We start from the raw sequence: 20473 nt of genomic DNA on the forward strand, positions 1-20473 counted from the left end.
CCAGGACCAACCAGGCCGCGCCCCTCCACGTCCAACTCTATGTGGACGCGGGGCCAGCCCCGCCGGGCCGCCACCTGCTTCACTCAGATTGGCACTCCCGCTATCTCTCTCGCTTGCTATCACTGTCACTCTATTTGTCCGCGTTCGACCGATTAAGCCGCCCTTTTAATCTATCCGACGAATCACGCCGAACTCGGGCACACGCAGCGCCAAGCCACTGGACGGAGCAGCCGAGAGACCGCAGAGCAGAGCCTGGTCGTTGAGGAGTCGTACGGGCAGTCATCGGCGGCTACAGGCCGTTACCGGCAGCTACCGGCCGTTTCCGGAAGCTACCGGCGGTTACTTTGACTCCCCCCCCCCTTCTGGCCGTTGCTGGCCGTTGCTGCCACTGCATCTCTTCTTCTCTCTGTGTCCCTGTCTCTCTCTGCGCTGCACTCTGCCGAACGCATTCCGAGCGCGCGCGCAGCCGCGCCGTCCCCAGGGTGGCTGCACACTGCAAGCCGCGTCCCAGTGCACGCCGCACATTACCCCACCTGCCCTGGTTGTTCGATGCGCGTCCAGGCGTGCCGGTGGCGTCGCGGGGCGGGGCGGGGCGGGGCGGGGTGCGGCGGGGTGCGGCGGGGCGGGGCGGGGCGGGGCGGGGTGCGGCGGGAACCGCGCGGGACTTTGACGCACGACGCGCTGGAACAATTACGCCTCCCCGCCCTCGGACGAGGTGCCGCCGTAGCTTCATATTTGACTGGGAATCAGCAGCGCAGCGTGGCGCGCCGCACGCCCAAAATTTCAGTTAACTTACTGTAAAATTTTATTAAAAATTTCACGGCAATCGATTTAGATATTTATTTTACGCCGCATTTTCAGAAGCGTTTGTTGGCCATCATTTTTGTGGAGTGAAAAAAAAATGCTCATGACCTAGTATTCGAACCCGCATATTCGACTTCCTGGAGCCACGTCGGTACCCGCGTGGCCAACGAGACGTACGTACACTGTCGGTCTCCGAGACGGAAGCCACGGCCAACGACTGAGCTAACAGGGTACTGCACCGCCGGAAGGACGGTTCGGCGGTCCGACAGGCGCACGCAGCCAGGACCGGCGAGGGATCGACTTGGTAATTAAATGTTGTCAGGTTATTCCTGCACCCCAATTGATTGCGTGGGGGGAATGGAGGGGGAGGGGCCTTGTCCGCGCTGCAGCGCGCCGATCACTGCCGATGCAATCTCTGTGTGTCTCTCTCTCTCCACTCACACGCCCACATTGACCGGCGCGGGCGCGCGCACACACACATACACACACACACGCCCACACACACTTACAACCTGGCGTGCCGTGCCCCGAGGGACTCAGGGCGTTCGGGATGCAGCGATGAAGAGTTAAACACACACACGAGCACGCGACACACACACACACACACACACACACACATCACGGCCGCAGTAATCTTGCCAGAGTCAACACGCCTCCCCCGCGCCGCCGCGCGCCGTGCACGCGGCCAAATCAAAGACCCGATTAGAGGGAGAAGGATGGCCGCACAGTGCCACGCGGTGCCACAACACAACGCGACAGAGAGAGACAGGTTGTTGAGACGCGGCGCGTCCGTTCCGCGCGGCCAATTCACGTCGCGGTGCTGCGCCGATTAGCCCCGGATTTATGGCGTATAGAAATGGCACCTAATCGCCTAATCGCCCGGCAGCCCGAGTGATAATCCTAATCCGACAAGGACCGCCGGGACGGCCAGGACCGCCCGGCCGGCAAAGGAGTAAATAAATAAAGACGAGACTGCGGCCGGCCGGCCGGTCCGGGTTCCGGTTGGTTCCGGTGCGGTGACATCACCTCGCGCCGACGAGTCGACGATTCGAGATCTCGATGGCGAGCGGCAGCGAGATGGCTATCGATAACCTGCCGCTGCCGTTGCCCAATCGCGCGGCGTGTCCTGCCGCCGCCGAGACACACCTCCCCACTTAGACCGCCACAAAAAAACAACAACAAAACAAAGAAGTTCTGACTAGCGCCGGTAACGGTCACACACGGGACTGTTCCGCCAGGACTACTTTTTCTTTGATGCTTGATAGGAAATGAAACCTGAGTAAGGGCCTGCCGGCCCGGACGCCGGGTGCAGCGGCAACACGGCACGTGGGAGATTCACAGTGTCGCACAGTGGGCCAGAAGACCGGCGGAGGCGGACAAAACTCAAGCCGCGTTTTGAGCTCCAGAGTCGCTAAACAGGACTCGAACCGAGCGTGTGACCCCACCAATGGATCCCTCGTTCGGAGAGCAATCCATTGGTGGGGTCACATGTTCGTTTCGAGTTCCATTTAGCGACTCTGGAGCTCAAAGCGCGTCCGTGATTTTCGACCGCCTCCACCGGTGTTCTGGTCCACTGTGCGTCGGTGTCACAGTCATGGCCAGGCCGTCGGTGCCGCTCGGCCCAGCACCGCCTCGTCCCCGGAGAGGCGAAATAACACCGGCATGCCTCGGCGCCGCCGCGCCTCGCCGCGCCTCGCCGCCCGACCTGCTTACCTCGCAATCAATCAAGCCATCCAGCTCGCATCTCGCGGCTCTCTCCCTCTCTCTTTCTCCCTGGGGCGGCGCACGGACGGCGCAACATCCTCCGATTTTTGGCGCGCTAATCCAATTCCATTCAATTCGGCCGGGCCGGCTTTTAGGAATTCTGCCGGACGACGCACAGAGGGCGCGCACGCCGCAAAGCCAGCGGGCGAAAAAGAGGCTGCAGTGTACGCGACCGTTTCCTTCCCCAGCGTGATCAGCAGTTGGGAAAGGTACAATTAGAGAGAGAGACAGAAAAACAAACAGCGCGTGTGTTTTGTGTGGGTCTCTCTGTTGTTGTCGTTGCACTCCCTTTGTCTGGGGCGGCAGAAAGAGAGAGGATAACCGTCCCTTTTCCTCTCTTTTGGCGTTGCCTGGGCATTGCATCGAACCCTTCTCATCTGGAAAGGGGCAACTCGACATGAGCCCCGAGTCTGCGAGTGCCCGGCGGCTCGCCCGGCGGCTCGCCCGGCGGGCGGTGCCGTTCGGGGCACGGCGAGGCCGGAGTCGTTTCGACGCGTCGTCTCCGTCGCACTCGCGGGGCGTTTCGCGGGGGTGCGAGAGAGACAGAGCGACGGAGAGACTCTTCGGACTCGCTCGGCAAGCACGGCGCGACGCCTCCGAAATAGATTGGCGTCAAGTCGAGACGAGTCGGCGGGCAGATACACGCGTTTTACATGCGGAGGGGGCGAGACGAGGAGCAAGCGAAGCAGGAAGGGGCCGCGCCACTCAGCCGCGTCGGCAAACGTCTAAAAACCATTCCTCAAAAAGCAAAAAAAAAAAAAAAAAAACTTTTTTAAAAATTAAAGTATGCCTTAAAGCTTGGGATGCTACATGCAAAATGTGCTGGTCTCATAGTGTGAGTGTGAAGTTCGATCGGTGCCTTGTTTCCAAAATAATTGCTTTCCAAAAAAATAAAACTGCAAAGAAAAGCAGACACTGTCCTATCTGGCGCGTCCGCGCCGCTGCGTGCCCCGCGCAGGCACCGGGTCCACTGCGTTCCACTACGTCACTGTCGCACGGTGGTGAGCACGTTGTCAGTATGCAGAGGGCTGCCGTGCCTCCACCGCCGACGCCGACGTCAACGGCCTCCAGGAATAACAAGACAAATGAAGGCGCCGGGAAAAGAGGAAAAGTGGCAAAGTCGCGGGGCATGCCTCTGCAGACGCGCGGCGTGGTGCGGCGCGTCTCACAGACGCCGGGCAAAACGACACCACACTGTGGCTGACGCAAGGCGTTCACTTTTTGGGAAATTATAAATCCGCCAGGTTTCGGGCGTGGCGTGGCCTCACACGGGCCGCGCCGGGCCGGCCGTAACGCAGTGATTGTCCATCAACCGGATGGCGGCGTGGAGGCCCGTTTTACAGCGTAGGCTGCAATTAACGGTAGCCCTAGCCTCGCCCAAGGCCCCACGGCCCACGGCCCCTCGGCCTCGGGGGCGCAACAACTTGAACCAGCGCGCAGCCAGCGCCCTCCAGGAGCACCGCGCTCTGTCTCTGTCGCACTCGAGGGGCGTCCCGTCGGGGTGCGAGAGAGACAGAGCGCCGACACGACGACTCGCTCGGTGCAGCAGTGGCGCGGCAGTGGCGCGGCAGTAAAGTGCGGTAAATGGACGATCAATCGGCACGGCCTGGCACTGAATACGTTTAACCTTTCGGAGGCATGCTGAGCCGGCGCGAGCGCACGCGGCTGCGGTGTCTCCGTCAACCTCGCGTCGCGAAGGACTGAGTGGTCTTGATAAGCACACGATGTTTAGACATTTTATGGCGTTTTGATCAACTTTGCGGCTAGATTGCACCCACTCTGAAAATTGAATGGCGAGGAATCGTACTTCAACAAAGGCATGCTGAAGGAAGGTCCAAAGACCACCGCCCACCCGTTTAGGGAGTATAATTTGCTGCCTTGCCGGATCGGACGCAGTGCCTAGTCCGCCGAAACCACGTTTTTCAGACATTTAAGACTCCTGATGGCGGTGGGAGGTGTGGGAACGAGTCCTGCCTTCTGGCTTCGACGGAGGCGCGCGGCGCGTGGCGCGGTGGTGCCGCCGCGACACGACCCATCGCTCAGCCTGCTCCTGTCTAATGCATGTCCTGCGCGTCGCGGTGCCGCGGTTCTACCGACCCTTCGGGCCGCGTGGAGCGTTCTGCCTGCTGTCTCCCGCACTCCCGGCACTCGACAGCCGAGAGCCGTTTTTGTCGCTCTGTCTCTCTCGCACTCATGGGGCGTCCGTAAGGTGCGCGAGAGACAGAGCGAGACTCTCGGAATCAGTCTGCGCTTTCACGCGGCGGGAGGTCGGAACAGAGACTCTTCTCCGGCTCAACCAGAGGCCCCCCCCCCACTGAGGCGATGCGCGCGGAAATTAAACCGCCTCAAACGACCCGGGCGTACACCGCGTTACACTGTGTGACCACTCCGACACCAGCAGGGCCGCTAGGCTCACGCTCACGGCTCCTGAGCCGGGCCGGGCCGGGCCGGGCCGGGGTGGCTCGCCGGGCTATTCCCAGCAACTCCGGAAGCCGGCGCGTTTTACAGTCGCGGGGCGGCGGCAAGGCGGCAGCCTGGGGCCTCCGCGAAGCCTGGCGGAGCCCGGTGAAGCACCCCGTCGGGCCATTAGCCCGCTGCCGGGCATCAGCGGGCATCGGCCGCCTTGCCGACAGCAGCGCGAGTTGTCCGATTGGCGCACCTGGATGGGATTTCACTTGGTTTCGCTTCGTTTCACTTGGCCTCGAGGCGGTGCAGCAGCCGGCGCCCCGTCCGACACAGTCCGGCAAAGTTTGGCAGCTCGCCTTCGCCTTCATCTCCGGCGCTTCCATTAACACGGCTGCCGGGCTGGAGGCTGGAGGCTGGAGAACGAGGGCTGGAGCGCCTCGCGATCGGGGAGGAACACTCAGAGGAATGGAACTGAACGCGTCGCGAGACAAATGAGAGTCCCAGCGGGGCGGGGCCAAGGGCCCAAGGCCCAAGGCCCAAGGGCAGGCCGTCGCGCGCCCCGCGGGGCAGTGTCTCACTCGCACCCCGGCGGGGCGCGCCGAGAGTGCGACAGCGACGGCCACTCTTCGGAACCAGTCCGCGTGGGCCGCGGCCCCGCGAAAGAAGAAGCACTCGGGACAAATCGGTGGCACGGTTTGTCGGGGCGAAGCATTGCAAACAGCAATGGCGGTGGCGGCGCGGGAAGGGAAGGGAAGGGAAGGGCGGTGTGATTGGAGAGTTTGCCGGACAACCTGTTTGGAAGACACACAGCGCCTTAATAAGCCGAGCCGTCTGGCCGGCCGGGAGGACTGATTGTGCTGGCCGCCCCGCCCCGCCCCGCCCCGCCCCGCCCAGAGCGTGGCTCAAAGTTTGCCGTCTTGCACCACAAACACGGCGACACGGCACGGCTGCCTTGTGTCCGACTTGTTTGTCGCCAGCATCCCCCGCGTCCGCCTTGTTGGCCTTGTTGGCCTTGTTGGGGTGCGTGCCGGCCGCTCTGCTCGGACTCGCTGTTCTTTGACGTCTGGCGGACTCTCCCGGTGGGACGCGGACGCCGTCATGGACGCCGTCATGGACGCCGTCATGGACGCCGTCATGGACGCCGTCATGGACGCCGTCATGGACGCCGTCATGGACGCCGTCATGGACGCCGTCATGGACGCCGTTCGGCACGAGGGCGACGACCGCGCCAAAGTACCCGGGACCAGCAGACTGGTTCCGAGAGTCATTTCCGTCGCTCTGTCTCTCGCACCCATACGGGGCGTCCGCGGGTGCGAGAGAGACAGAGCGACGCTAGCGACTCTCGGCATCAGCCTGCCAGACGGAGGGTGGGCCGGCCCGCCGACCGCCGCGGTGGTGCAGTGTTGCCTACCCCCCGCTTCGCAGGCGCCAATGGAGAGGCAGTCGTTCGACGTTCGGGGGTTGGCAGGTTGGCAGCCCTGGGGCGGCCCTGGTAATGAGCCGCAGTCTAGGCGCTTATCTACAGCCACGTTGGCACCCCTTCACATTGCCGGCCTCGGCGGCCTCCCCGCGGGGCACTTCCGCCCGCCCCGCCCCGCCCCGCGCCGCCCACACTTCCACCACTTCCAGCGCGACGTACGACACGCCCCGAACATGTGTTACCGGGCGCCGCCCCTCCCCTCTCCCCGTGGGTCAATCTGGCGCGGTCGCTGGACATCCACGAACGCGACAACACCGAAGGCCGCGCCGCCGGCGGCACAATACACACACGTCGAGTCGAACCTCGAACCGGCGGGGATGGAAGGGGGAAACATCCACCGAACATTGCAGATGAGGACTGCACGTCGCGGGGCGTTCTCCACTTCGAACATGGCGCCCTCGCCAGTACCTTGCCCGGCTGGCTTGCCCCGGCTTATCAAGGCTGCTTCCGGTTCGAATGCTCGCCGCGCTCCGCACTTTTGTAATTAAGGCTGGGAGGCAAGGCGGTGGCAACTACCATTCCAACTCCTCCTATCTTACCCGTAGCGCGGCTCGGCTCGGCGCGGCTCGGCGGGGAGCGCGAAGGCCAACCCCGCTCTCCACACGACCCGCCTACCCTCCTCGCCTCCGCCTCCGCCTGACCACTGCTTTCGGTGTTTCGGTAGCGCCGCGCGGACTCGGCACGCTGCTGGGCTACGCGAAGGCCCAGGCCAACTTCCAGACCGCCCCAGGCCCGGCACGGCAAGCACAACACCTACAGCACTTAGCGCAGAGGGGCCGGTACCGCTGCGGCGATACTCCGCGCGCGCGAGAAAATCAGCCATCTCGCGGACAACACCGCCGCGCGGGGTAGCGACGGCGTCGCTCTTCTTGGCGCCCGGAATGCAGCCCGCCCCGCCCCGCGCCGCCCCGCGCATGGCCACGGCCACGGCCACGGCCACCGAGTCCCTCGTAAAGCGTTTGGGGCCGCGCGCCGTCACGCCGCCAAGTGGCGACATCAAGGAGGCCCAGGCCAAGCCCAGACATTCGGCATCTGCTCGCCCTTCGCTTCGCTTCTCACGCATGGCCGCGCCGTGGCCGCGCCGCCCTGGTGGTCCGTCGCTGTGCCTCTCTCGCGCCCCGTGAGTGCGAGAGAGACAGGGCGGCCGCGCCTGGCCGATCACACGACACCAGTTTATGAGGCGAACATGCCCGCGACCTGTGGAGGGGGGACATTCCCAGCCCTCTCCCCCCCCTCCCCCACAATATTTCCGAAAGGATAACTGGCCCGGCGCGCGAGGATGACGCCGTCACTCACGGTGTGCCCGCCGAGTGTGACGGCGAGCAGGGCGTGGGGGCGTCGGCAATCTGTCTCTCTCGCACCCACGCGACGCACCCCACGAGTGCGAGAGAGACAGAGCGAGAAGTGCGGGCGGCGGAGTCGCCCGTCAGGCTCCACTGGCTGACGGCCTGACGGTCCGTCCCAGGCCCAGGATGCGGCGCGCAGGCCCACTGCAGGCCCACTGCACTGCAGCAACGTGCCGCGTCTCGTGCAGGCCGTAAGAGGCGTGCAGCGAGCAGCACTCGGCGACAGTGTTACAACCCATTCCAACACGTGGCCGGGGAGAGGGGAGGGGAGGGGAGAGAATCAAGGTACTCGCGCTGCCCGGGGGTGGTTGCACCGTCAACAGACACCCCCACCACGACGCCCCGCCCCGCGCCTCGCACCGGGGTGGATCGGCTGCCCCTTGCTTGCCATGAATAATTTATAACGACTTGGATTATGTTTGAGTAAAGACTTCCTGGCGATGCCCGTGGCGTGGCGTGGCGAAGCGTCCCTGCATGCAACCCTCACCCCGCCCCGCCCCGCCCCGCCCCGCCACCCTCAGCATCCCCGGGGCCAGGGCCAGAGCAGCCAGGGGCGCGCCCGGCCCGGCGCGCTGACTCGGACGCCTTCCCCTAATCAACCTTTCACTCCGTTCTCGTGATTTTTCATTTCACTTCCCCCTCCCCTCCCCTCTCGCCCCGGCCAATCTCCTGCCTCTCGGATCCATCGGCCCGACAGGCCGCGCCATTCTCAGACGCCTTACTCGCGCCATCAGGTGGGGGCTGAAGCGTGATGCTACTCTTGTTGTTGTTGTTAACTTTAATTAATGACCGGGCCGGCGGGGCGCGCTCGCAAAGCTTTCGGGAGGGATCGCCAGGGCGAAGCAGGAAAGCGGAAAAGAAGTCAGGGTGGGGCCAGTGGCGTGGCGGAGGCCGTCAAAGGTGAAGCACGCGGCCAGGACGGGCACGACACTGTAACTCGGAGAACACGCGGCACGCGCCGCGGGGAGTATCGACGGGGCGCGAGGGGTAGCGCCGAGGAAGAAGAGAAGCAGGAAGGAAAAGCTTCGTGGAGGGGAAAAAAAAAGTTGCGGGCCGCCTCGGGAGCAGGTGGGGCAGTGGAGGGGGGATGTAAATATCGCCTAATTAGGTGCGCGTGATGCATGGCGCCCATCGGTCCCCGGCGACTCATTGGGAGAACAGGGGGAGGGCGCGGCGGGCGCGGCGGACGCGCAAAGTAAAAGCTGATTACAGGAAAGTAACACAAAACCAGAAGGGGGAGGACTGCGCCCGGCCTGCCGGTGTCAAGGGGATGTGCTCCCACGCCATAGGGCAAACGCCGCGCAAACGCGATAGCTGTCTCACTCGTGACAGAGTTGCTTAAGGGTCCGATCAGCCGAGTCCCACTACCGAGTCCAACACCCGGCAGCCTCAGCATTAACTTTGGTTGGAGCGTTATCGTAATCCTTGCTGAATTTTCACACGTCCTTTAGACAGCCTTGACACTCCCTCCCCACTCTCGGGCTGCAGGCCTCGGCGGCCCGCTTCACCACACCGCGTTGCGTTGCGTTGCGCCCCAACAGGCCACGCCGCTACGCTGCTAAAAACTCTCCCTCCCCGCGGTCCATTCTTCTTCTTCCGGAATCCAGCCTCCCGGGTGGGCTGGGCTGGGCCCGGCTCGGCCCGGCTCGGCCACTCCCGCCTCGTCCAACTTTAATGCCGTACTCATTGAGCCGCCCCATGGCCCATCCATATTCCGGGCCGTTTTCAAAACCTTTCCCCCACACTATACGACGGCCTGGGGCCGCCACGGCCGCCACCCTCGCCCTAAACCTGGGCCGCGGGGCAGCCCGGCCGCGACACTGTGGCGGCGTAGCGGCTCCGGCAGGCCGCAAGGAACCAGATTTTTTCGCGACCCCGCCGCTCCGCCGCGCTGCGGAAACAATCTCGTGCACTTAGGCCCCTCTCGGCGTCTACCTGGCCCCCGCCCCCTTTTTTCTGCCAATCCAGCGACGCCTCCATCGACGGGCGACTGCTGCCTGCTGCCCACTCGGCGCTTAAAACCGCTCGCTCCATATTCAGCAGGCTGCAGGGCCGGCAGGGCCGGCAGGGCGTCCATCGCGGCTCAAGGGCCGCGGGGGCCGCGGGGGCGGCGGGGGCGGCGGGGGCCACTGCAGGCAGTGCAGGCAGTGCAGGCGGCCGGACTTAGCCAAGTCAAGCAGTCAGTGGGCTTCAGCACCGCTTCGCCCAGGCCGCCCTCCGCGGCCCTCGGTGTGGGCCGTGCCGGGCCGTCCCGTCACTGACCCTTCCGGACGGGTCACTGACGGAAGGTGACGCGGTTGGCTGGGCTTGGCGCTGGGCTGGGTGCTGGGCTTTGACCAAGGGACCTGCAGCGAAGGGCGCGGCAAACGCGAAGCCATTCTCCGCCAGAACGGGCGGCCGGAAGCGGGGACCGCGAGTCAAGTCCCGCGCCGCGCCCTGGACGGCGTGCACACTGTAACCCCATCAGGCGCCGTGATGCGCCATTTGTACGGTAACGGCCGAGTCCTGCACCGAATGACGGCGAATCGCCGCAGCGGAGGAAGACCGATTCCTCGCTCTCTGTCGCGCCTGCACGCGACGCCGCGAGAGTGCGAGAGAGACGGCGCGACCCCCTCCCCCTTCCCCGGAGCGCTGCCGAGCATCGCGACGCGGGATAATAATTGCGCGAGGAGGAGGCCGAGACGGCCAAAGTCTTTATCGAGGGGCTCGGCTCGGCGGGGAGCTCGCGGCACGGCGCGCCACGGCGGCGGAGCAACAGCCCACCGGTCGGAACGATTATTACAATCACTGCGCCGCGCCGCCCCGCCTGCACTTAGTTTGCTCGTTCCGCGTATCGCTCGCTAAGTGGCTGCCGCGCCGAACAAAAGCCCACGGCAGCATAAGCAGTGACAACGGGGGCCGCGCGTGAAGGGTGCTATGGCGTACGCGAAGTACACTGTAAAGAACTCGAAAAACTCGTTTTTACCGCGAATTTTCTCCTGGGGTCGGCCCCGCAGTGCGGCTAGAGAGAAAGAGTCCCGGCCGGAAATACACGAAGTACGCCCAAAGCGAAGTCCAGTCCCGTTTCCCGTTCCCCGTTCGGGATCCGTGGGCCGTAATCCCTACGCACGGGGAGGAGCATCTCGGCCTGCCATCTCCGAACTGCCCCCGCTGCCCGCGGTGCGTGACGCCGCCCCCAACTTCCAGCAAGCGGTGCGGTGCACGTCCTGTCCTAATCGGGCCGAAGTCATATTAAAAGAGGGGGCGGTGCGCGGCCGCGACGGGGCTGCCTCGCCGTCCTGGTCGCGAGCCGCGGCTGTCATGTGGCGGCACGTCTAGGCACGAACAGTGGGCCAGAAGACCGGTGGAGGCGGCCAAAAGTCTAGACGCCTTTTGAGCTCCAGAGTCGCCAAATTGGACTCGGATCGAGCGTGTGACCCCACCAATGGATTGCTCTCCGGACGAGGAATCCATTGGTGGGGTCACATGTTCGGTTCGAGTCCCATTTAGCGACTCTGGAGCTCGAAATGGGTCTAGAGTTTTGGCCGTCTCCGCCGGTCTTCTGGCCCACTGTGGCACGCCTGGGGCGAGAGCGGGCGAGAGAAAGACAGAGAGGCGGCGGGCCGATAAGGGAAAGCCCCCCGGAATCACCACATGCCCTCAAGCTGACGTCTTCCTTCGCCTCCCCTGGGACAGCCCTGGGACAACCCTGGGACGCGCGGCACGCAGTTTCAGCATGCCGTCGGCCGCGTCGGCGGAGGCGTAGAGGAAGTCCTTCCCGGGCGTTTTGAAAACCTCGAGCACGCCGTCGAGCAGGTGCACGCGGAGCACCCCGTCATGCCGGAGGACGTAGCGGCGCTTGCCCGCGTCGGCACGGCACGGCACTGCAGGGCGCCGAGATCCGCCCGTCATGGCTTGTTTGGGAAGCTCTCGCCGCGCCGCGTAGACTAGTCTGGCACAACAGGACACGCACACACACACACACACACACACACTCACGCGGACGCACACACGGACGCACCTGGTCGCTGCATACCGACACAACCAGATGGGCCCCTACTTACCGCCTGCAACAGACAGAGACAGAGAGAGACGACATTATGCGATTTGTTCGTCTGGTACGGATGCAGCACCATCTAGAGTCACTGTACTTATCTAGAGTCACCGCGCTTCATTATAACGCCTCGCAAAAATTATACATCATTTTGTTCGTCCGTAGTGTGTACCAAGCCTGTTCTCGGCATGATAGTTGGAATCCACTTCCGCAAAACCACCGAAAAACATCCCGGTCCGATTCTCTTGCAAGCCACGTCGCGGGGCCGCCGCGGCCCCATCAAAGAGAGTGCGCCTGCGCCTGCACGAGCAGAGGAGCCGTGCGGAGCGCGATCGGGTAGTCGGAAAGCAGTTAGGCCAAATCCCGCGATCACCCACCGAACGACGCGCCCTTGGGTGGGCATGAGGGAGGGCGTAGAGTGGCTCAGATCTGCGTAGAGTCTGACACACTGGAGAGACGGTGCGTCATGACATTTTCGAGCTGCTCGAGATTTTCTGGTCGCGGTGTCCTTCGAGCGACCGGTCGAGTCACCTCCACTGGTCGTGCGCGTTCACCGGGGCTCCCCATAGAGTCGCGCACAGCGCACGCACCGCGCCCATTTCAATACGGGCCGCCGCAGTTTCTCTCGCGCTACGGCACTGTAAGTGGAATCGAGGCAGACGGCCGCGGGACGCTCTACGGACGCGACGCGCACCTGCGCATACTGAGCACACTGCTTTGCCTGCTTTGCTCCTTGGGTCCACACGCACCGCGAGTCCCGGGGGGCAGCCACCCGATTCGTCGCTCTGTCTCTCTCGCACCTCCGCGGGACGCCCCGTGAGTGCGAGAGAGACAGAGGGGTCGCGCGACTCATCGGCTTCTCCGTCCGCGGCCGCGCATTTGGCTTCCCAGACTCGGGGGCGTTCGCGTTCGCGGAAGTCGAAACGCCACGCGAAGCGCGCCGCTCGCCGTTTTGGTGTTTGACTCGACAAAGCAAACATTGCCGCGCTGCTTGAAATAACTTGCTCTGTCTTGGTCTGCGGCCTAGCGCCCCCGTCAGGACGCCGCAATCTCTTTCTGCCCCGTTTTATTGCGACGGTCCATTTTTTTTCTGGCTAGGGTTTCGCCTAGACCGGCCCGGTTTGAGACGAAGACTTGCTCTTGGCACAAAAATGCTCTTGGGCCGAAGATATGCCAGGCGAATCTAAAACGGCGTCTTCGCCGGCCTGTTGCCCGGCTGAGCATTTCTCTTCCTCTCTCTCCCTCACTCTCTGCCCCTCTCTCCGGGCGAGCGCGTCGCGTCGCTGCGGACTGGGACTGCACGCCGAGCGACGCCGAGCGACGCCCAGCGACGCCAAGAGCCACGAGGAGACGCCGGCAGCCCTCCGCCGGCCAGCAGGCGAAGCAGGCCCTGAGGGTGGCGTGCTGGCGTGGGTGGGTTGCCGGGGGAAGCGCGCAAGCAAATGTTTAAACATTGGCGCGCCTGGTGAGGGGCTTGTAGGCCGTGCGGGGCTGGCGGGGCTGGCGGGGCTGGCGACACAGTGAAGCATGTGCCCCACGCGGTGCCCCGCCACGCCACTGGGCAAACAGCGACCCCTCGCTGCTCGCTGCTGCTGCTTGCGGAGGTGGCGGTTGTGGCTTGGCGGTGCTTCGATGCTTTACAGTGGTGCGGTCCTTGTTCCTCTTGTCCGACGCCCCGAACACCCCCAACAACGAACAGAGACAATTAGAGACCCGATCGCGGCCAGACGACACGGAAGCCGACGCAGCCACGGCGCAGCAGGGACGGGCCGCACTTGTCGCAAAGCAAGTTGCCCCAATTTATTGAAAAACTTGAACGGGTTCATGACTCCGGGAACGCCAAGCCAGCATCCGGCTGCGAGCCGGGAGGGCTTTGAAAGCTTTGCAAGCTTTGCAAGCTTCTCGAAGTACAGAGGCCGCCCCCCGTACGGCCGTGAGCCCGTACACACGGGGATGGGGAGGCCGACTGGACGGGCCCGGGCCGCGGCCGACCGCAGCCGAACAAAACTTTTCTTTTCTAATCAAACCAAAGGGCCCCACCTCCTATCGGCCGGGCGGGCCGCTCGCCGTCTAGGACTGTCCGGCACTGCGGGGCTGCCAGGGCTGCCTGCCCTGCCTGCCCGGCGGGGGTTCAATCGGAGGTAAATAAGACAACCAACTTGGCCGCACTCAGACGCGGCTCAATTTCCGACGGGCTGGAAAAGGGGAAAGAGGGGGGGGAACTAACTGCGGCCCCTGACCTCACCGTGCCGTGCCATGCCATGCCATGCCCCACGCGGTGCGACACACTCGAACAACGGCCCGGGACGCCGCCGCTCCACCGCTACTTTCGCTCTCGACGCCAAGCTCGGCAAGCAACCCTTTCTTCCGTCGAGTGGGATCGGTTCGGTACCCTCCCGCCGGCCCTGCACTGCCCTGCAGCCTCGGCCAGGCCTTCGCCCGGGCGGGGGTCGTCCGTTATTCACGCGGAGGTAATTCCACGCCTGCCGTGGTTGAAGGACGCCCCTCCCCGGGGAATGCAAAAACCGAATTCCGAGTGCGTCGTCTGCGTCGTCTCGAGACGGCTACGCGTTTCTATTTGGACGCGTTGCCACACCGTAAAGCGCGCGGCCCTTCCCTTCCTGCCGAGCGATTCCGAAGAGCGGCGTTTCGGCGCTCCGTCTCAGTCGCTCCGCTTCGGAACCTTCGGGACCTTCGGGTCGCGCCGCGAGTGTGACAGAGACAGAGCGACGAAACGACTGTCGGCCTTTGGCTTTGCCGTTGGCTGTGCCGTTGGCTAGGCCACGCCACGCTACGCACATGGCTCCGCGTAGCGCCGCGTTATGGCCTAGGATGTAATTTCCTCCTCCGTATTACCGCCGCGGCCGGGAGGGGGGGGGGGAGGCAGAGACACACGCGGTGTTTGTTTGGCCGCTGCACCACCGCGACGACGCCCCGCCCCTCCATTCGTACCCGTCATCGTGGTGCCGCGTTCGCCGCGTTCCCTCCGGGTCCCTGCGCGTCGTGACGTCATCTCGCTCCGCCGCGCCCGTGCGCTTGGCGTCGCTCCGCGTCGCTTTGCGTGTCCCGTTTCATAACTCAGCGTGGACTCCAATGACCGCGAGTCCTCGCGCCAGGCCGGCCGGCCAGTGTGGCGGCCAGGGTCTCGGCGAGCCATTACGACCCGCGGGGCGGCAGGACCTCCCCGTCGAGGAGTCCTTCGCGCCGGTGCTCCCTCCGCGGCGGCGACGGCGCGCACCCCGCAATTTGTCAAGTTGTTTTCCGTGTGGTGGCGGCGTGGCGGCGTGAGCGCGGGGGCACCCTAACAAGATTGAGCCCCTAGCCCGGCCCGGCCCGGCCCGGCCATAGGCCTAGGCATGCGGCCGTGCACGGGCCGGTACAGTCCAAACAAAGAATGTGCGCGCCGTGCCGCCCCGGCCGCCCTAACCCTGCCTAACCTTTTCGCGCTGGTAATTAATTGGATTATTAATCAGGGATGTAAATGCCCGGCCGGCGAGCCGAGGCCGCCGAGGCGTGGCAAGGATTAGCACCCGAGGCAGGCCGGGGCACCATGGAGCCACCGCGGCGCCGCGGCCCCGGGATACTGTACACTGTGCCCCACGCCCCGCGCGGGCCGCGGCTGCCGCGGCCAGGCCGGGACCGGCGGCGAGGCGGCGGCAGCGCAGGCTGGGCGCCTAGCCCGTTCCGGCCACGCTTCGCCGCCAAGCCCTTCGCCCTCGCCCTCGCCCCCTCCCCCTGCAGACAGCACGACGGCAGCATTATGCTGCGCGACACTCCGTGGAATTCGCACCCTGGCTTTGGCGACGCCGAAATCATTTTTCGAAATGGGACATTCTTTTCCCGGCGGCGGCGCCAATAAAGGTCGCCCTCTGTCTCTCTCGGACGACGGACTTCCCCCACTTAACCTCGCATTACCTCGCCGGGGCATCTGCAATCGTAATGGCCAGAATGACGGGCAATCGAAAGGCCACAGACGGATGCAAATTTCCTGTTTTCAGAGGGACGGTTCCACTCCCCCTCCCCCTTTCCAGGGGCGTCCTTCTTTGCGCTCCATAATAGAAGGGCGACGAATTGGCGACTTTGGCGTTATTGGGCAATCCAACAGCCAACCACCGCCGTTTTAGGCGAGGGTAAAAAGCTCCTGCGCTGTAGGTCCTTCTCCTCTACAGCCGGCGGCGCCGTGTCCTTCCCTGCTCTGCTAGCCCGGGGCCAGGGCCGTCCCCGCGGAGGCAAGCCGCGCGAGTCACCCGCCACAGATTCCTCTGTTGAATCTAAAGTCACCCCCTCCCCGGGCTAAAGTCGGCCCGCTCCACCGGAAGGCTACACCTGGCTCCCCCTCCCCCCGCCAATCAGCAAATGCGTCCTGACCGAGGGAGTATTAGTTCGGCCGGGCCCGGGGCGGCCCAGGGCGGCCTAGGGCCTACCGGCGGGCCACCAGGGGCATCCCGGGCCGCGACAATCAGCTAGATGGCACCTCGCTACAACGGCCATTCGCCAAACTATTATTTAATCTATCACCGCGCTGCCCCGGAGTTCATTAAGTAAACACGACACCGCCGCGAGGTCCGCGTCCCGATTCACCAGGCTAATCAACATTAGTTTACCGGTTTCGCCACCCTGCCACAGTGCCGGACGCTGTGCATGGTGGTGGTGAAGAGACGCGCGGATGAAAACAAATAAAAATGGACGCCATCAATTCGTTCGAACAAAAAGACAATGCATTCCCGGCACGCGACGCCAAAGGATGACAAGCGCAAGCCATTAGCACAGGAAGGAGAGGGATGGAACAGAATGCAACAGAATGCAACAGAATGGCGCCGAAAGCGAATGGCCTTTTGTTTCCGCGATGCGATTCATATTCCGCGGAGGGAGTCGCCGCTGCAACTCACGGTGCACCGACACTGCTGCACTGCAGGCGGACGCGCAAGACACGTGCCGACGAGGAGGCGCGCCGCGGCTAGGATTCGCAACGCCCTTCCCTCGCCTTACTCGGCGGACCACACACGCCGCGCTGCACACGGATTCTCTGTCTCTCTCGCACCGACACGGCGCGACCCATGAGTGCGAGGGAGACAGAGCGACGACGACGACTCTCAGTGTGCCTGCAGACGAGCGAGCCATATTCGCTTACCTCGGACTCCGCCACCGCTGTGTCTCGAGTGGACCGCCACCGCGGCGAGCAGCAGCGCCGCGCCCAACCTGGCGGGGAAGAGGCAGGATGAATGCTTGGCGAATGGTGGAACATCGATACAAAACGTCTAAACAGTCAGTTAGCCTTGGCAGAAATAGAGTAGCTCCTTCAGAGTACCCCGCAACCCCAGCTAGATTGGCGGCAGTGGGCGCTCTAAGTCTGCAAAATGCCCAATTTCATAGATTTATCGCAATTTTGACAACTCGGCGAGACCGCTGCTCCCAAGCGCACTTCCCGTCTGACTCTGGGGGCCGTCCCCGAGCGCGGATTGTCGATCCTGCACACCACCACCACACCGTCGGCATTAAAACGCGCCTACAGTGCAGCAGTCCGGCGCGCGGGGCGATGACGCCGCGTCATTAGCCGCGTCGCTGTCTCTCTCGCACTCGCGGGGCGGCCCGTCGGGGTGCGAGAGAGACAGAGCGACGAGGTGCTTTCGGAGTGCTGACCACGCTGATCGGGCGGAGTGGCGATTGATTTACAGTGGTGGCGCGCCGCGGGGCGCCGCCAAAGTTATGCCGCTCGCTGTATTAGCGGGGACGGACGGACGGGCGGACGGGGCTGAGCCACTCAACAGGTAAGCCGCGGCAGCGCCGTGCCATTCATCAAAGCGGCCACAAATCACAACGAGAATTCACAATTCCGACGAAAAATTGATGCCGGTTAATTTTCTTTCAGCAGATGATACCTTAACCTTACAGTCTTTTTCAATTTATTTTTGGTTTGGTTTTTAGTTTGGAGTGTTGCGCCAGATAAGCTCAGCAGATAGGTGGCCGAGTCCGCACCATTTACTGCCGATGCACCACTTTGTTGACAGCAGGCCCGGGCCGCGACCTCCGCGACCCGATCGAGTGGGCAATTCGTTCTGATTCCCGTTGAGATGCGTCCGCCAGGCAGGCAGGCAGGCAGGCAGGCAGGCAGGCAGGCAGGCAGGCAGGCAGGCAAGCAGGCAGGCAGGCAGGCAGGCAGGCAGGCAGGCAGGCAGGCAGGCAGGCAGGCAGGCAGGCAGGCAGGCAGGCAGGCAGGCAGGCAGGCAGCCAGCCAGCCAGCCACGCCGTGCAAGACGCCCCGCGGAGCATCACAGAGCATCGCGGCCCCATTCATCCGCAGATGAAATCGCGCCGCGTTCCCCTTCACTCCGCGTGGGGCGCTCGCGGTCGCGGCTGCCCTCTCTCTCTCTCTCTCCCTCAGGCAGACCCCTGGCAGCCCCGACGGGGAGATCCGTGAGCGCGAGCGAGAGAGCACTCTGCCCTGCTGGCCGAGTGACACGCGCGGTGATATCATCGGTTCAACGCCCCCCTCCCCCCCCCTCTCTCTCCCCCTCCGCGGGCATCAGCCGGCATCAGCCACGCATGAATGCCAAATGAGAGAAAGAGAGCGGTCTACTACATTGTTATCGAGGAACGCGTAGCAGCGAGGACCCTCCGCGCCCTGGGCCCTGCCCGCGCCCTGCCCGCGCCCTGCCTGCACCCACCGTCCACCGAACAGCCCTTTTGTGCGAGCCAAGGGCATGCGAAGCCCATCTCCGTTTTCGGCGCCGATAATAGCAGTGCAGTTGAGTGCACCAGTCAACGTGCATGTGTGTGTGTGAGGGAGTGTGTGCGTGGAGCGTGCACAGCAACTTCACTTTACGCCCCGGCCCGCCGCCAGCGCACACATCGCACTGCGAAACGCACCAAATCAGTTCCCAACAAAACAATCCCCCGCTGCAGCCGTGCGCGTCGCGCGTGCGTCCCCGGCCGGCCGCGCTGCAGCGGCACATGCAGTGCGTCAACAAGTACGATAAAGTGGCGCGCCGCCTCGGGACTCCGCGCCGCCCCGCCGCTCTGCGCGTACAATGTCGGGACTTGGTCGTCTGGCGCCAATTTCTCGGCAGACGGCGACTCTGGCTCGCTTGCCGCCGCGCCGCTTCGCCGCTCTGCTCGGCGCTCTGCGTCTGACACGGCGGACACGGCCATCAAGCCATGAAGCGCCAACTCCGGCAAAGTTGGGCGGCCGGGGCGGCGAGGAGCAGCCTGTCCGTCAATGGCTCGCCGACGACGCCAGACGACCACCAATCTGCACCGCGCCCGGGGCGGCCCGGGGCGTCTGCCGGCCGAGAGCGTTAAGGCGTCGCCTGTGCAGTCGGTTGATTGTTGTTCGGATCCCGGTGGAAGCCAGGTGTGTTGCTGGTGAAAAGATGTTCCTGCGTCCAGGGCGCCTGTGCCATAGGCCGCGCCCCACAACGCGCGTGCTTGGCGGGCCGGCCTGCCCTCACGGCGTCTTCGTCGCCGTCCTCGTGCCGCCGGGCACGCACCGAGACAGCGCCACCGCGCTCCAAAGGACCGTCCGTCTCTCTCGCACCCCCACGGGACCCCACGGGACGGCCCGCGAGTGCGACGGAGACGGAGTGACGGAGCGATCCTTTGGAGCCCGACGTCTTCCTCGTTGCCTTGGCGACGGCGCGGCGTGGCGCTGCCCACTGCAGGGCGTGGCGCCGGTCGGCCGGTCGGGGCGAGGCACACGGCACACGGGGACTGACTCCGAGAGTCGTTTTCGTCGCTCCGTCTCCGTTGCACCTACACGGGAGTCAGAGAGAGGCAGAACGGCTCTCGGAATCAGTCTGCAGGACGCATGCAGCACGCCGTCAAGCGTCAGCGCGGCCAGAGGTCACGTCGCTGGGCACGGCGGCGCGGCGGCGCGGCTACTCCGGGAAGCCAGCCGTGAGTCACGGGGCGGCGGGGGGTCTGCCCCGCCAGGCGGGCCGCCAGCCAGCCAGCCAGCCGGCCGATACCGTCGCGAATAACTTTTAACAGGCCGAGACAACGCGCTCGCGACAACTCGGCGCCAAAACACGACTGCGACACGATGGCCGGGACGACGACACAAATAAACACGTCGCCAAAAGGAAGCAGGCGAGGCGATTATGATATCGGCGGCGATGTTTAATTGGACTGGCGTCCGTCAGTGGCGCAGTGCGCCTCCAGCCTTTCGTCTCTCTCACTCTCTGTCAACAAGTAGCGGAGTAAATCACAGCTACGCCCTCGCACCGCCACACCGGGAGACCGCGCGCCGCGCGCGAGAGCATTGAGAGCCGAGCCGGCAGGGCCGGGCAGGGCAGGGCCGCCACGTCAGGCGGGACAATGTTACCCGTAGCGCTGCGTCGCGCTGCGTAGCTCAAGCAGGCACTGCCGCCCACGCCCCGCTACGGCTCTCGAGACGAAGAGCGCGTCGCGACGCTAACGACACCGCGGTGTCAACAGTGTGGCTGCGCTGGCTGCGCGCGATTCCGCACTACCACCCTCTGTCTGTCTCACTCTCGCACACACGGGGGTGGGGCGCTGCAGGCGCTGCCTTGCGGTGCGAGAGAGAGAGAGACTGCAGCCTGCGGGGCGTGCCGCGCTGCCGCGTTCAAGATCGCGGTGCCGTTCACTCATTCACTCCGCCGCCCAAGGGGTGCAAATGAAGAC

The 20473-nt window shown here is 64.3% G+C and overlaps 1 protein-coding gene across 1 annotated transcript in view; it reads right to left on the reverse strand.

The window, feature by feature from the left end:
• The window catches only part of LOC117644149 (collagen alpha-1(XVIII) chain), a 73831-nt gene that overhangs the window by 46128 nt on the left and 7230 nt on the right, over window positions 1–20473 (reverse strand). The window contains exons 3-4 of the mRNA XM_034383414.1: window positions 16965–17032; window positions 11844–11846 (exon numbers count right to left, since the gene is read on the reverse strand). Coding sequence (XP_034239305.1) covers window positions 11844–11846; window positions 16965–17032 — 71 coding nt within the window. The remainder of the gene's footprint in view (window positions 1–11843; window positions 11847–16964; window positions 17033–20473) is intronic.

The sequence above is a fragment of the Thrips palmi genome, unplaced genomic scaffold (assembly GCF_012932325.1).
Source record: "Thrips palmi isolate BJ-2018 unplaced genomic scaffold, TpBJ-2018v1 HiC_scaffold_1, whole genome shotgun sequence".
In the NCBI taxonomy this organism is placed as follows: domain Eukaryota; kingdom Metazoa; phylum Arthropoda; class Insecta; order Thysanoptera; family Thripidae; genus Thrips; species Thrips palmi.